The following is a 17,380-nucleotide window of genomic DNA, read 5'->3' on the forward strand; positions in this document are numbered from 1 at the left end:
ACTACTACTACTACTACTACTACTACTTGTACAACTGCTGGTGATACTGCTACTGCTAGTAGTACTACTGCTACTACTGCTGCTACTACTACTACTTCTACTACTACTACTACTACTTCTACTATTACTACTAATACTGCTACTGCTACTGCTACTACTGCTACTACTATTACTGCTACTACTGCTGCTGCTGCTGCTACTACTACTAGTACAACTAATTATGCTACTGCTACTGCTACTAATACTACTGCTACTACTACTAATACTGCTAGTACTACTGCTGGTGCTACTGCTACTGCTAATTGTACTTCTGCTACTACTACTGCAACTACTAAATCTACTACTGCTACTGCAAATAATACTGCTACTGCTAATACTACTGCTACTACTACTAATACTACTACTACTTATATTACTACTACTACTGTTACTACTGCTTCAACTACTACTACTGCTGCTACATCTTCTACTACTACTGCTACTACTACTGCTACTTCTACTTCTGCTAATACTACTGCTACTTCTGCTACTACTACAACTACTACTGATGCTGCTATTACTACTACTGCTGATACTTCTACTACTATTACTACTAATGCTGCTACTGCTACTACTACTACTACTGCTACTACAACTAATACTGCTAGAACTACTGTTGGTGCTACTGTTACAGCTAATTCTACTTCTGCTACTACTACTACTACTGCAACTACTACTGCAACTACTACTTCTACTACTGCTACTGCAAACACTACTGCTACTGCTACTGCTAATACAACTGCTACTACTACTGCTGCTACTGCTAATACTACTGCTACTACTACTACTGCTACTTCTTCTAATACTACTACTACTCATTTTACTACTATTACTGCTACTACTGCTACTTCTACTTATGCTACTACTACTACTACTACTGCTGCTACTGCTACTACTACTACTACTGCTACTACTACTACTGCTACTACTACTACTACTACTATTACTGCTACTACTACTACTGCTACCTCTTCTAATACTACTACTACTTATTTTACTACTATTACTGCTACTACTGCTACTTCTACTTATGCTACTACTACTACTACTACTGATGCTACTGCTACTACTACTGCTACTACTACTACTACTACTACTGCTGCTACTACTTCTGCTAATTCTACGGCCACAACTACTGCTACTTCTGCTAGTACTACTACTGCTGCTCCTACTGCTACTACTACTACTACTGCTCCTGCTACTACTACTGCTACTACTGCTGCTGCTGCTGCTTCTACTAATACTACTGCTACTACCACTAATACTGCTAGTACTACTGCTGGTGCTACTGCTACTGCTAATTGTACTTCTGCTACTACTACTGCAACTACTACTGCAACTACTAAATCTGCTACTGCAAATACTACTGCTACTGCTAATACTACTGCTACTACTACTAATACCACTACTACTTCTATTACTACTATTACTACTACTACTGATACTACTGCTGATACCAATACTACTACTACTACTACTACTACTGCTGCTTCAACTACTACTACTGCTGCTACTGCTACTTCTACTTCTGCTACGACTACTACTGCTACTACTACTGCTGCTACTGTTACTACTTCTGATACTACTGATGCTGCTACTACTACTACTACTGCTACTTCTACTACTACTACTGCTACTTCTACTACTACTACTACTACTACTACTACTACTACTACTACTGCTGCTTCTGCTATTGCTACCTCTATATCTGCTTTTGCTAATACTGCTACTACTACTACTGCTGCTGCTACTGCTACTACAACTATTACTACTACTACTACTGCTGCCTCTACTGCTACCAATACTACTACTACTACTACTACTGCTACTACTACTACTACTACTACTACTACTACTGCTACTTCTACTACTACTACTGCTGCTACTTCTACTACTACTGCTACTACTACTACTACTGCTACTTCTGCTATCTCTATTTTTTTTTGCTTTGCTACTACTACTACTACTACTGCTACTATTACAGTTATCAGCAAACGTATTTCATTTTAAATTTTTCTAGTGGGGCCTTATAGGTTTTTTCTTCAGCAAAATGGCCACAATAAGGGGTTGTTTTGGTCGGTGTCGATAATTTTCAGTTTATTGTCCCATCTCTAGTTCATGTGTTTGATGCCATTCCTTGTGCTCTGTTCCGGAAATTATTAGGAGCCGTCCTCCTCTCAGCAGCCTCCACTGGTGTTTGTGTGTGTGCTCTCTCAGGTTAAGATATCCTGTAGGCAGAGGTGTTCATACTGTTAAATTAGAGCTGAGTGATATCTACAGCCAGGTGGAGGATGGGGAGGCAGACATTCCACAATCAAATCAAATCACATTGTATATTTCACATGCGCCGAATACAACAGGTGTAGACCTTACAGTGAAATGCTTACTTACAAGCCCTTAACCAACCATGCTTGAAGAAAAATAAGTGTTAAGTAAAAAATGGATAAGTAAAAAATAGAAAATAAAATTAATAAATAATTAAATAGCAGCAGTAAAATGACAATATCTGTTGGAATTGATACAGGGAAATCGATACAGGGATCGATACAGTTCTACACCAAATAATGCTACAAAACAGGTGACCCAGTCTTCTTCTGGCCACGTCGCACACTGATGATGTCACTATGTTTTGTGTGTGTCTACAGGGTCGAGCTGGATCCATCTGTGTGGTGGGACCCAAGGGACAGAAGGTGAGAGCTTTTCTTAATGTAGCACTATTTAAATACAATATGGATACTTCCATTGTATGTACACTGTGCTTTCCTATCTACATGTACTGTAAACACATGGTGTTAGTGACACTCGAAATCCAACTTTCATTTTCTGTTTCATGTCAATTTGAACTATTTGAATTTTAACCTTTAGTAACTTGTTTTCCCAGGGTACCTCTGGAAAAGTGGGGCCCGAGGGACTAGCAGGAGAACCGGGAAACCCCGGACTTCCAGGATTTCCAGGAATTGGAAAACCAGGCCTACCAGTGAGTAGTGTCTGCCCTGGAATTCTGTCCCATCTATCTGTGCCATCCTCTGGTCAGGAGTCAGAGTGCTGTTTTAATATCTCTCCTGCCTCCCAGCTGTCTGATGCTTTATGCACTGGGCAGGGTGGGGCTGGGTTTGGCAGGCAAAGGCCGGCTATATGGATGCAGCTTTTGTGCCTAGAAGAATCTTAGAGCAGACACTGTGTGTTACCTTTGACTAGAGCCTAAAAGCATCTGAAAGGTGAAATCGACAATCGAAACTTCACTTCAAATTCTTTAATACCATGATGTACACAGGAGAACACACACAGGGATTATAATGACAGAGTATTTTAAACCCCTAGGTTTAGGAGGAGGTCCTAGAGAGTTCCTCCTTTGATTGTCAAATAAGACTGCTACTTGATTGGTTAATATAGAACGGTGGGTAGGCCGTATGCAAAATATAAATGACATTTGTACATAGACAGGAGAAGATTAATCATGTCTGGAAAATGTATTATAGAAACAAAGCAATCTTGCAGCTGTCTGACTATAGGCAGGTTAAACCATGGGATTTGTCGAATAAAATGAAAATACGTTTGTAGCTGCTTGATAAGCCTGGTTGCCTCCTCAGCCTGGTTATTAGTTGGTTGTCATAGGTCATAGGCATTAGTTACACAATTAATTTAGGTCACTGACAATTATGGTTCAGCTTAAGAAAGCCTGTTTTCTGTCTGTCTGCCCGTTTGTCCTTGAATCTCTTGGTGAGCTGTGAATGAGTGCCTCACTCAGTGGCTTGTGTTTCTGAGAGAGAGAGAAAATCCTCTGCATTAGTTATTAGTAACTTTCCCAACAATATCACTCTGTATGCAGAAGGGATTATGATATTAAGACAAATTTATAGATATAGAAAATGTATAAATCCACCTCTAACACATCTTAGTGCAGACACAGTGTGTTACCCTTGACTGAAACTTAGAATCTTCGAGAGCAGACCCTGTGTGCGTCTGTTCTTGTTTGGCTCTGGTAGACAGAGAAAGTGAGAGACAGTTAGAGAGGGGGATAGTTGCTCAGCTCTCTTTTTTTGTGTTTTGTTTTGTTCCTAGGGCACCCCAGGAGGACCACCTGGATCGAATGGAGAAAAGGTAAAAAATATCTGCGGTATTATTTTAAATCCAATTAAATTCTACTTCGAAACTTTGAAGGCTGCAGTATATAAAGTATGCAGACTACATTGTTTGATAATAACACATCCCACAACAATGTACATTTCTGGAATGTTACCACTTTTGTTATGGTTACTATGTCTTGTTCCTCTCTTCCTGTCCCAGGGGGATTCTGGGACACCAGGGAAAGATGGAGAGCCAGGAGATCCTGTGAGTACAGGATGCGTTCAAATAACTGTTTTGTTTTTTAGTCAGTTAGTGATGTTAGTCAGTTAGTCGTGTTAGTTATGCTAGTAATGTTAGTCACGTTAGTCTGTTAGTCTCGTTAGTCCATTAGTCATGTTAGCCAGTTAGTCATGTCAGCCAGTTAGTCATGTCAGCCAGTTAGTCATGTTAGCCAGTTAGTCATGTCAGCCAGTTAGTCATGTCAGCCAGTTAGTCATGTCAGCCAGTTAGTCATGTCAGCCAGTTAGCCAGTTAGTCATGTCAGCCAGTTAGTCATGTCAGCCAGTTAGTCATGTCAGCCAGTTAGTCAGGTTAACCAGTTAGTCAGGTTAGCCAGTTAGTCATGTTAATCAGTTAGTCATGTTAACCAGTTAGTCATGTTAACCAGTTAGTCAGGTTAGCCAGTTAGTCATGTTAATCAGTTAGTAATGTTAGTCAGGTTAGTCATGTTAGTCCTTTAGCCATTTTATCCAGTTAGTCATGTTAGTCATTTAGCCATGTTAGTCATTTAGCTATGTTAGTCATTTAGTCATGTTAGTCATTTAGCCATGTTAGTCAGTTAGTCATGTTAGTCCTTTAGCTATTTTATCCAGTTAGTCATGTTATTAATTTAGCCATGTTAGTCATAAAGCCATGTTAGTCAATTAGTCAGTTGGTCATGTTAGTCATGATAGTCCGTTAGTCATGTCAATCAGATAGGCATGTTAGTCAGCTAGTCATGTTATTCAGCTAGTCATGTTATTCAGCTAGTCATGTTATTCAGTTAGTCGTGCTAGTTATGTTAGTCAGTTAGTAATGTTAGTCACGTTAGTTTGTTAGTTGTGTTAGTCCATCAGTCATGTTAGTCAGTTGGTCATGTTAGTCCGTTAGTCGTGCTAGTTATGTTAGTAAGTTAGTAATGTTAGTCATGTTAGTCAATTAGTCCTTTAGTCATGTTAGTCAGTCATGTTAGTCAGCGTGTAATTTGAAACCTCATCATCATGCTCTACTATAATGTATTGCTGTTGTGTTTTCAGGGTCCTAGGGGTCCTGGTGGCGGTAAAGGAGATAAGGTGACTTAACCCTCAGTGTCCCGGCTTGAATTATCTTGATTTTCTCTCTAAATATCTCTATATAATTGACTTGTCGGTGTGTGTATCTATACTTCTCTAGATATGTGGGTTTGTGTTTCTACATCTGTGAATGTTTGTGTTTCTACATCTGTGAATGTTTGTGTTTCTACATCTGTGAATGTTTGTGTTTCTACATCTGTGAATGTTTGTGTTTCTACATCTGTGAATGTTTGTGTTTCTACATCTGTGAATGTTTGTGTTTCTACATCTGTGAATGTTTGTGTTCCTACATCTGTGGGTTTGTGTCTCTACATCTGTGGGTTTGTGTTTCTACATCTGTGGGTTTGTGTCTGTACATCTCTGACTCTCTTTTACTCTGTGTGTCTGTCTCACAGGGTGACCCGTGTGAGTTGTGTCCCGTCCTGTCTGAAGACCTGGGCAACACTGTAGCCCTCCAGGGGAAGACGGGGCCCAAAGGAGAGCCTGGCATAGGAGACCCTGGCCTCCCGGTGAGACATATAGCACCCCTAACTCTTAACCGTTGACCCTTTAAAGGTGCACTCTGCAAGATGTGCATATAGCGATTTATGTTTAATATAGTCATCAAGGAATTCAGAAATGCTCATTTAAAGCTAGAAATATTTATTATCTCATCTTCTCTTCTTCTTCTCCTCTTCTCTCCTCCCTCCTTCTCTCCTCCCTCCATCTATCCTTCCTCCTTCTCTCCTCCCTCCTTCTCATCTCCTGTTTTCTATTCATCAGGGTCTTCAAGGATCAGATGGGAAGGCGGGAGAGAAGGTACAGAGTTCCTTTATATCTCATGTTTCATTCATGTGCTTTGAGAATGGGATTACGTACAGCCTCTAACTCAACTGTGCACACACACGCACACACACTCATATACTGTAGGTGCATACACACCAGTATACCAAGGGAGGCAGTTAGCCTAGCTGTTCAGAGCAGTGGGCCAGTAACCAAAAGGTTGCTGGTTTGAATCCCGAACCGACTAGGTGAAAAGGTGTTCTGGATAAGAACGTCTGCTAAATTACTAAAATGGAAATGTACACACACGCATATGTACAGTGCCATCGAGCACATTATAGCATTACTCTAAAATTTATTAAATTGTTTTTCCTCATCAATCTAAACCCTTAATGACAAAGCAAAAACAGGTTTATAGAAATGTTTGCTAATTTGCTAAAAATAAAAAAGGGAAATATCACATTTACATAAGTATTCAGATCCTTTACTCGGTACTTTGTTGACACCCCTCTGACAGAGATTACATCATCGAGTCTTCTTGGGTCTGATGCTACAAGCTTGGCACACCTGTATTAGGGGAGTTTCTCCCATTCTTCTCTGCAGATCCTCTAGAGTTCTATCAGGTTGGAGGGGGAGCGTTGCTGCACAGCTATTTTTAAGTGTCTCCAAAGATGTTCGATCGGGTTCAAGTCCGGGCTCTGGCTGGGCCGCTCAAGGACATTCAGAGACTTTTCCCGAAGCCACCCCTGCGTTGTCTTGACTGTGTGCTTAGGGTCGTTGTCCTGTTTGAAAGGGGAACCTTCGCCACAGTCTGAGGCCCTGAGCGCTCTGGAGCAGGATTTCATCATGGATCTCTCTGTACTTTCCTCCATTAATCTTTGCCTCGATCCTGACTAGTCTACCAGTCCCTGCCGCTGAAAAACATCTCCACAGCAAGATCCTGCCACCACCATGCTTCACCATAGGGATTTTGCCAGGTTTCCTCCAGACTTGACACTTGGCATTCAGGCCAAAGAATTCAATATTGGTTTCATCAGACCAGAGAGTCTTGTTTCTCATGGTCTGAGAGTCTTTTTTGGGCTGTCATGTGCCTTTTCCTGAGGACTGGCTTCCGTCTGGCCACTCTACCATAATGGCCTGATTGGTGGAGTGCTGCAGAGACGGTTGTCCTTCTGGAAGGTTCTCCCATCTCCACAGAGGAACTCTGGAGCTCTGTCAGAGTGACCATTTAGTTCTTGGTCACCTTCCTGGCCAAGGCCCTTCTCCCCCGATTGCTCAGTTTTGCCACTGTGTTCTTGGGGATTTTCAATGCTGCAGACATGTTTTGATACCCTTCCCCAGATCTGTGCCTCGACACAATCCTATCTCGGATCTCTACGGACAATTCCTTCAACCTCTGTTAGGGACACCACATTAGATATAGTTTATTATCTGATCTGTTAGGGACACCACATTAGATATAGTTTATTATCTGATCTGTTAGGGACACCACATTAGATATAGTTTATTATCTGATCTGTTAGGGACACTACATTAGATATAGTTTATTATCTGATCTGTTAGGGACACCACATTAGATATAGTTGATTTTCTGATCTGTTAGGGACACCACACTATATATAGTTGACTATCTGATCTGTTTGGGACACTACATTCAATATAGTTTATTATCTGATCTGTTAGGGACACCACACTATATATAGTTGACTATCTGATCTGTTAGGGACACCACATTAGATATAGTTGACTATCTGATCTGTTAGGGACACTACATTAGACTAACTGATCTGTTTGGACACCACATTAGATTAACTGATCTGATAGGGGCACCACATTAGATATAGTTGACTATCTCATCTGTTAGGGGCACCACATTAGATATAGTTGACTATCTGATCTGTTAGGGATGCCACATTAGATATAGTTGACAAACTGATCCATCAGGGACAACACATTAGACTAACTGATCTGTTTTGTCACCACATTAAAGTGATCTGTTTGGACACCACATCATACTAACTGATCTGTTAGGGACACCACATTAGATATAGTAGACTATCTGATCTGTTAGGGATGCCACATTAGATATAGTTTATTATCTGATCTGTTTGGACACCACATTAAAGTGATCTGTTTGGACACCACATTAAACTGATCTGTTTGGACACCACATTAAACTGATCCGTCAGGGACACGACATCAGAATAACTTATCTGTTAGGGACACCACATTAGATATATTTGACAAACTGATCCGTCAGGGACACGACATCAGAATAACTTATCTGTTAGGGACACCACACTAGATATAGTTGATTACCTGATCTGTTTGGGCACCACATCAGACTAACTGATCTGTTTGGACACCACATTAAAGTGATCTGTTTGGACACCACATTAAACTGATCTGTTTGGACACCACATTAAACTGATCTGTTTGGACATCACATTATACTAACTGATCTGTTTGGACACCACATTAGACTAACTGATCTCTTTGGACACCACATTAAACTGATCTGTTTGGACACCACATTAGACAAACTGATCTGTTTGGACACCACATTAGACTAACTGATCTGTTTGGACACCACATTAGACAAACTGATCTGTTTGGACACCACATTAGACTAACTGATCTGTTTGGACACCACATTAAACTGATCTGTTTGGACACCACATTAAACTGATCTGTTTGGACACCACATTAAACTGATCTGTTTGGACACCACATTAGACTAACTGATCTGTTTGGACACCACATTAAACTGATCTGTTTGGACACCACATTAGACTAACTGATCTGTTTGGACACCACAATAGACTAACTGATCTGTTTGGACACCACAATAGACTAACTGATCTGTTTGGACACCACATTAGACTAACTGATCTGTTTGGACACCACATTAAACTGATCTGTTTGGACACCACATTAGACTAACTGATCTGTTTGGACACCACATCAAACTGATCTGTTTGGACACCACATTAGACTAACTGATCTGTTTGGACACCACATTAAACTGATCTGTTTGACACCACATTAAACTGATCTGTTTGGACACCACATTAAACTGATCTGTTTGGACACCACATTAGACTAACTGATCTGTTTGGACACCACATTAGACTGATCTGTTTGGACACCACATTAAACTGATCTGTTTGGACACCACATTAGACTAACTGATCTGTTTGGACACCACATTAAACTGATCTGTTTGGACACCACATTAAACTGATCTGTTTGGACACCACATTAAACTGATCTGTTTGTACATCACATTATACTAATTGATCTGTTTGGACACCACATTAAACTGATCTGTTTGGACACCACTTTAGACACTACACCTTATAGGAAGCATGCCTTTAGTTATCACTAATCTGACTCCCTGTTATGATGTGTGTCTGTGTGCTTGGCAGGGAGAGGTGGGATCGGATGGGGTCAAAGGGGAAAAGGGTGACGCATGTGCTGTGTGCCCCACCCTGGGTGAAATACCTGCTGCCAACATGGTTGCTATGAAACACACTTTGACACTCAAAGGAGAGAAAGGAGAACCTGGGCTGGGACAGAAGGGAGAACAGGTGAATGTGTGTTTTTGGGAAATTAATGTGTAAGTGTGTGTTCTGTTGTGTTGTCTTGTGTGTCACAGGAGGTTGGTGGCACCTTAATTGTGGAGTTCCGGGCCTTGTGGTAATGGCTGGACGGAATAGGTGGAATGGCTGCAAATACATCAAACACATAGTTTCCAGGTGTTTGATGCCATTCCTTTTGCTCCTTTCCGACCATTATTATGACCCGTCCTCCCCTCAGCAGCCTCCTGTGGTGTGCGTGTGTGTGTGTGTTTGTTTGTACCTGTGTTGTTCCTGTTTCTGTGTATCTGACCCGGAAGTAACTCCTCCACTCTGTTGGTGCTTTACAGGGGGAGGCTGGACTCGTTGGCCTGGCAGGTCTAAGAGGAGAAAAGGTGTGTACTGAGTAAGGTTCCAAGTAGGTGCAGAGACTGATGGAATAAATGTGTTTATGTATCTTACCCATTAAAATGACTCTATTACTAGAATGTTGATTTAGTTCAAAAGCAATTTGTACAGTTCTGTTGACATTACAGTTTATCTTGTTTCCAGGGTAACGCTGGTGGCAAAGGAGCTGACGGTAAAACGGTGAGTGTAGACTACCATTAAGAGTGATTTCACTAGACTCTTTTCAGTGACTGATAGTTTTATCAACATACTTTATATTCATAGTTGTCACCCGTTATGATAAAATACTTTCCAGAAATTACTGATGCAGAAATGATTTCAGTTGGCGGTTGCGATTCTCTTTGGAGATAAAGTGATGACATGTACTGTAACTATTTATCTGTTAGGGCAAAACTGGACCCAGAGGACCTAGTGGCAAGGATGGACTGAAGGGGATAAAGGTGAGAGATGGAGATAACAGACACTACATCTAATACTGGCTGATGTCACCATGTTGTGTTAGAGTGTGTTAGAGTGTGTAATGTTGTGTTATGTGTTGTGTTATGTGTTGTGTTATGTTGTTGTGTAATGTGTTGTGTTAGAGTGTGTTATGTTGTGTTAGAGTGTGTCATTTGATTCTTCTGACAGGGAGATGCAGGGATTCCTGGTCTGGGAACTCCAGGTCCTAAGGGCGAGAAGGTGAAGTGTGTGTCCGTGCATGTCTACACATGAAAGTATGACTATCCGTGTGTCCACACAGGTGTGTGGGAGAGTTTTGCCACCCATCCTAACCCAGTGTGTCTCCCGTCCACCCCAGGGTGCGTCGTGTGAGGTGTGCCAGTCTTCTCCCTCAGAGGTGGGCAGTGGGACGTCCATTGTCAAGGTGCTAGCAGGTACGCCAGGTGAACCTGGCCTTCCAGGGCCTCCCGGGCTTCCAGGAGTGGGCGCCGATGGCAAACAGGTGAGACCACTCTACCTGACAGGAAGAGAGTTGCAACGGGCTTCTCTGCTGACTTTGTTATCCAGGTTTGTCATAAGTTTGACGATGCTTGTTTAACATGACCAGCCAACAACATACAGATGCGTCTGTCAAACCTACCAAAACACCAACCTGAACGTAGTTCAGTGTGTACAGTGGTTCCTCCTTTAAAAGTTGCGTCATACTGCAGCCTTGCGTGCTGCCGCAGAATTCTGTGGCACGTCATTTAATTCTCAGCCATTTTTTCCATTTACCGCAAGTTATTGCTCGTTTGACCACCAGAGGGTATCTTTGCATAGTATTCCATATTGGCATTACCAGAGAATTGAAAATCTTTTTTGTAATAACATAGTATATGGGATTGATTTTAAGAAATGTGGCTTAACTTCTCTAGGGTATGTGGGATGGTAGCGTCCCACCTCGTCAACAGCCAGTGAAACTGCAGGGCGCCAAATTCAAAACAACAGAAATCCCATAATTTAAATTCCTCAAACATACAAGTATTTTACACCATTTTAAAGCTACACTTGTTGTAAATCCAGCCAAAGTGTCCGATTTCAAAAATGTTTTACGACGAAAGCACACCAAACGATTATGTTAGGTATGAGCCAAGTCACAGAAAAAGACAGCCATTTTTCCAGCCAAAGACAGCAGTAACAAAAAGCAGAAATAGAGATAAAATTTATCACTAACCTTTGATGATCTTCATCAGATGACACTCATAGGACTTCATGTTACACAATACATGTATGTTTTGTTCGGTAAAGTTAATATTTATATCAAAAACTTTGAGTTTAGGCGGGACGCTACTGTCTCACTTGGCAAAAAGCCTGAGAAAATGCAGAGCATCATATTCAAATTAATTACTATGAAAATTACTATAAAATCAAACTTTCATTAAATAACACATGAAAGATACCAAATTAAAGCTACACTGGTTTTGAATCCAGCCAACGTGTCAGAATTCAAATAGGCTTTTCGGCGAAAGCATACAATGCTATTTTCTGAGGATAGCACCATTGTAAACCAAGAGAGATAAGCATATTCCAACCCTGCAGGCACGACACAAAACGCAGAAATAAAAATATAATTCATGCCTTACCTTTGACGAGCTTCTGTTGTTGGCACTCCAATATGTCCCATAAACATCACAAATGGTCCTTTTGTTCGATTAATTCCGTCGATATATATCCAAAATGTCCATTTATTTGGCGCGTTTGATCCAGAAAAACACAGGTTCCAACTTGCTCAAACGTGATGACAAAATATCTCAAAGGTTACCTGTAAACTTTGCCAAAAAATGTCAAACTTCTTTTGTAATACAACTTTAGGTATTTTTTAACGTTAATAATCGATCAAATTGAAGACGGGATGATCTGTGTTCAATACAGGATTAAAACCAACCGTAGCATGCCTTCTGGTCATGTGCTTCTATCTCACAGGACACCTAGAGTGACTCGACTTCAAGATGGCCGTATTTCTTCATTACACAAAGGAATAACCTCAACCAATTTCTCTAGACTGTTGACATCCAGTGGAAGCCGTAGGAACTGCAAGCAAGTCGCTTAGAAATCTGGTTTCCTAATGAAAATCATTGAAAAGAGAGTGACCAAAAAATAAAAAATCTGAATGGTTTGTCCTCGGGGTTTTGCCTGCTAAATAAGTTATGTTATACTCACATACATGATTCAAACAGTTTTATAAACTTCAGAGTGTTTTCTATCCGAATCTACTAATAATAGGCATATCTGTTTTTTCTGCGGATGAGTAGCTGGCAGTTTAATTTGGTATGCTTTTCATCCAAACGTGAAAATGCTGCCCCCTACCCTAGAGAAGTTAATTAATTAGATTAATATTAGGATGTTTCTATTCGGAGAAAAACAAAAAACAAAACATTCAGGGTTTCCGTTAGGATGGAATGGAAAATATGGCGATGTACAACATGACGGTCGAGAGTAGGCTACAAGACTGGAGGATTCTAAATTGTTTGCCTTCATTAGACAACTTTGTTCCAATATTTCTGTAAATCAGTGATATTTATTCCCATAGTAATTCGTTATGGATCCAGAACTAAATCAACATATGGATTTTGAAAGGTATTTTTATAATTATTTTATTAACGAAATGTGTTTATTTGTTTATTAGGCTAATGTGCTGTCTACAATACATTCTGTAGTTAACATGGGAAAGTGCCTTACATCAGGGAGAGCAGGCCATGTCTGTACTACAGAAGGATGGGCATAACAATAATGGACAGCACCATGGTGAACAAAGGGCACATATATACAAATACAATCAGTGGGAACAGGGGACAGGTGTGCGCTATGAAAGTTCCAGAGGGATCTGTGACAGTACTCCCCCCCTGAAGCGCTGCACAAGCAGCACAACGACACTGGTCTCGAGGACGATTACAGGAATGCAGTGCGGGTCGATCAGGACCCAATGCAGCAGCCAAAGTTGCTGCTGCCGAAGTTGCGGTGGCGTCGGACGACCCAGTTGCAGCTGCCGAAGTTGTGGCGGCGCTGGACGGACCAGTCGCAGGGTCGTCGGACGGGCCATTCCCGCTGTCTCCCTTAATGGTCGATTTTTCTGTCACGTTGGTATAAATGGTTGGGAGACCAAGGGGTTTTATTTTCCCAAATTACAGCGTGCCATATACAAGCACGAGGACAAAGACCCAAAAAACACTATACAAAACACAGGGTTGAGACCCAAACAAAAGAGCGAGGAGTACCTTGAATAAATACACAATCGCACAATGATTATGACACTGGACGAGACGCGTAATCTTCTGCACAATACACGTGGCACGAAAGCCAAAACAACACAACACACGACCAACGGACATTGGAACAATAATCGACAGCCCAATGGAAACCAAAGGGCACACTTATACAAGTACTAATCAGTGGGAACAGGGGACAGGTGTGCGTAATGAAAGTTCCGGAGGGATCCGTGACACGTGCAGACTTTTTTCCTTTAAATTATTGTTTTATGTAGGATGCTACATTTTTGACTAGTTGCAATTGTAAGTAGGCCTAATAAAAAAAATCATACTTCTATTAGGCTGTTAAGCCCCATAGCCTACCTCAGACAGTTAAGTTATTTTATATAGGTCTAGGCTCCGAAGAAATAGACTCCAATTAAACCCTTTTGTTGTTTGTAAAGTCAAATTCAAAATTCAAAAGGCACTCACACATTTGAGCTATATTTTTTGCAGGTGCATGGCAACAGGTGCATGGCAACAGGTGCATGGCAACAGGTGCATGGCAACAGGTGCATGGCAACAGCCGGATAAGAGGAGGAAAAAGAGGAGGAATCTGCACACTGCTCTTGATAGTATCACTGATCTTTAATAAGCTTTTTGTATCGGCCACACGGCCTTCGTCAGAGCTCTTGTGAGTTTTTAAAAATTAGTACCCTTATATAGACCTAGCCACACCCACATCCGTTCCACTCATCAAAAGGAGTTGGAGGTGAAGGAAAAACAAATAACTGCTACCAAATATAACAATATGCATTTCATAAATATTTAAAAAAAAATGTGTTCATAAAACGGATTAAACATGTCTGTAAAACCACAATGAGGGCATCGACCTACCAAGCCGGTTTTCATAAATCATTGGGTACAGCGTAAGAAAAACGTCATCTGAAATACGAGTAATCTGAAATAGGGGCATAATTAATGTTAAAATTCACAACTTAACATACATTTCATCATTAAGACCTTTAGAAAATATTGTCTGGAGGGTGAAAATCCCAAACCATTCTCTGTTACTCAGAGTATTATTAATGTCACCTCCCCTGTCTGATATCTTAACTTTCTCTATGACACAAAATCTGAAGGTAGAAATGTCATGTTTTTGTTCATTAAAATGTACTGCGACTGGATAATCCCTGTCACTTTTCTGTTGACTGATTCTCTGTTTGAGAGAACGAGAGGTTTTACCTACATAGCACAGCCTACATGGATATGTAATCATGTAGATAACATGGGTGGTGGAGCACGTAATAATGTAGATAACATGGGTGGTGGAGCATGTAATAATGTAGATAACATGGGTGGTGGAACGCGTAATAATGTAGATAACATGGGTGGTGGAGCACGTAATAATGTAGATAACATGGGTGGTGGAGCACGTAATAATGTAGATAACATGGGTGGTGGAACACGTAATAATGTAGATAACATGGGTGGTGGAGCACGTAATAATGTAGATAACATGGGTGGTGGAACACGTAATAATGTATATATGGTGGTGGTATCAAACAAATGGTACAGAACATGGTGAGGAGCAACAGCGACACATGGTGGAGGATGAGAGTGGGTGCGTGGCAGGAACGAAAGTAGATAACATGGGTGGTGGAGCACGTAATAATGTAGATAACATGGGTGGTGGAGCACGTAATAATGTAGATAACATGGGTGGTGGAACACGTAATAATGTAGATAACATGGGTGGTGGAACACGTAATAATGTAGATAACATGGGTGGTGGAGCACGTAATAATGTAGATAACATGGGTGGTGGAACATGTAATAATGTAGATAACATGGGTGGTGGAGCAGGTAATAATGTAGATAACATGGGTGGTGGAGCACGTAATAATGTAGATAACATGGGTGGTGGAACACGTAATAATTTAGATAACATGGGTGGTTGAACACGTAATAATGTAGATAACATGGGTGGTGGAACACGTAATAATGTAGATAACATGGGTGGTGGGGCACGTAATAATGTAGATAACATGGGTGGTGGAGCACGTAATAATGTAGATAACATGGGTGGTGGAGCACGTAATAATGTAGATAACATGGGTGGTGGAGCACGTAATAATGTAGATAACATGGGTGGTGGAGCACGTAATAATGTAGATAACATGGGTGGTGGAGCACGTAATAATGTAGATAACATGGATGGTGGGGCACGTAATCATGTAGATAACATGGGTGGTGGAGCACGTAATAATGTAGATAACATGGGTGGTGGAGCACGTAATCATGTAGATAACATGGGTGGTGGAGCACGTAATAATGTAGATAACATGGGTGGTGGAGCACGTAATAATGTAGATAACATGGGTGGTAGAGCACGTAATCATGTAGATAACATGGGTGGTGGAGCACGTAATAATGTAGATAACATGGGTGGTGGAGCACGTAATAATGTAGATAACATGGGTGGTGGGGCACGTAATAATGTAGATAACATGGGTGGTGGAACACGTAATAATGTAGATAACATGGGTGGTGGGGCACGTAATAATGTAGATAACATGGGTGGTGGAGCAAGTAATAATGTAGATAACATGGGTGGTGGAGCACGTAATAATGTAGATAACATGGGTGGTGGAGCACGTAATAATGTAGATAACATGGGTGGTGGAGCACGTAATAATGTAGATAACATGGGTGGTGGAGCACGTAATAATGTAGATAACTTGGGTGGTGGAACACGTAATAATGTAGATAACATGGGTGGTGGAACACGTAATAATGTAGATAACATGGGTGGTGGAGCACGTAATAATGTAGATAACATGGGTGGTGGAACACGTAATAATGTAGATAACATGGGTGGTGGAGCACGTAATAATGTAGATAACATGGGTGGTGGAACACGTAACAATGTAGATAACATGGGTGGTGGGACACGTAATAATGTAGATAACATGGGTGGTGGAACACGTAATAATGTAGATAACATGGGTGGTGGAACACGTAATAATGTAGATAACATGGGTGGTGGAGCAAGTAATAATGTAGATAACATGGGTGGTGGGGCACGTAATAATGTAGATAACATGGGTGGTGGAACACGTAATAATGTAGATAACATGGGTGGTGGAGCACGTAATAATGTAGATAACATGGGTGGTGGAGCACGTAATAATGTAGATAACATGGGTGGTGGAACACGTAATAATGTAGATAACATGGGTGGTGGAACACGTAATAATGTAGATAACATGGGTGGTGGGGCACGTAATAATGTAGATAACATGGGTGGTGGAACACGTAATAATGTAGATAACATGGGTGGTGGAACACGTAATAATGTAGATAACATGGGTGGTGGAACACGTAATAATGTAGATAACATGGGTGGTGGAGCACGTAATAATGTAGATAACATGGGTGGTGGAGCACGTAATAATGTAGATAACATGGGTGGTGGAGCACGTAATAATGTAGATAACATGGGTGGTGGAGCACGTAATAATGTCATTTA

The 17,380-nt window shown here is 41.0% G+C and overlaps 1 protein-coding gene across 3 annotated transcripts in view; it reads left to right on the forward strand.

Annotated features, from left to right (window-relative positions):
- Nucleotides 1-17,380, forward strand: part of LOC139559195 (collagen alpha-1(XVI) chain-like) — a 136,322-nt gene that overhangs the window by 51,959 nt on the left and 66,983 nt on the right. For all 3 annotated transcript variants that reach the window (XM_071374972.1, XM_071374969.1, XM_071374973.1), the window contains exons 16-28: nucleotides 2,685-2,729; nucleotides 2,921-3,016; nucleotides 4,102-4,140; nucleotides 4,327-4,371; nucleotides 5,403-5,438; nucleotides 5,834-5,947; nucleotides 6,201-6,236; nucleotides 9,629-9,790; nucleotides 10,129-10,173; nucleotides 10,331-10,366; nucleotides 10,573-10,626; nucleotides 10,814-10,864; nucleotides 10,983-11,126. In XM_071374972.1, coding sequence (XP_071231073.1) covers nucleotides 2,685-2,729; nucleotides 2,921-3,016; nucleotides 4,102-4,140; nucleotides 4,327-4,371; nucleotides 5,403-5,438; nucleotides 5,834-5,947; nucleotides 6,201-6,236; nucleotides 9,629-9,790; nucleotides 10,129-10,173; nucleotides 10,331-10,366; nucleotides 10,573-10,626; nucleotides 10,814-10,864; nucleotides 10,983-11,126 — 903 coding nt within the window. The remainder of the gene's footprint in view (nucleotides 1-2,684; nucleotides 2,730-2,920; nucleotides 3,017-4,101; nucleotides 4,141-4,326; nucleotides 4,372-5,402; nucleotides 5,439-5,833; nucleotides 5,948-6,200; nucleotides 6,237-9,628; nucleotides 9,791-10,128; nucleotides 10,174-10,330; nucleotides 10,367-10,572; nucleotides 10,627-10,813; nucleotides 10,865-10,982; nucleotides 11,127-17,380) is intronic.

The sequence above is a fragment of the Salvelinus alpinus genome, chromosome 29, assembly GCF_045679555.1.
Source record: "Salvelinus alpinus chromosome 29, SLU_Salpinus.1, whole genome shotgun sequence".
Taxonomy (NCBI): domain Eukaryota; kingdom Metazoa; phylum Chordata; class Actinopteri; order Salmoniformes; family Salmonidae; genus Salvelinus; species Salvelinus alpinus.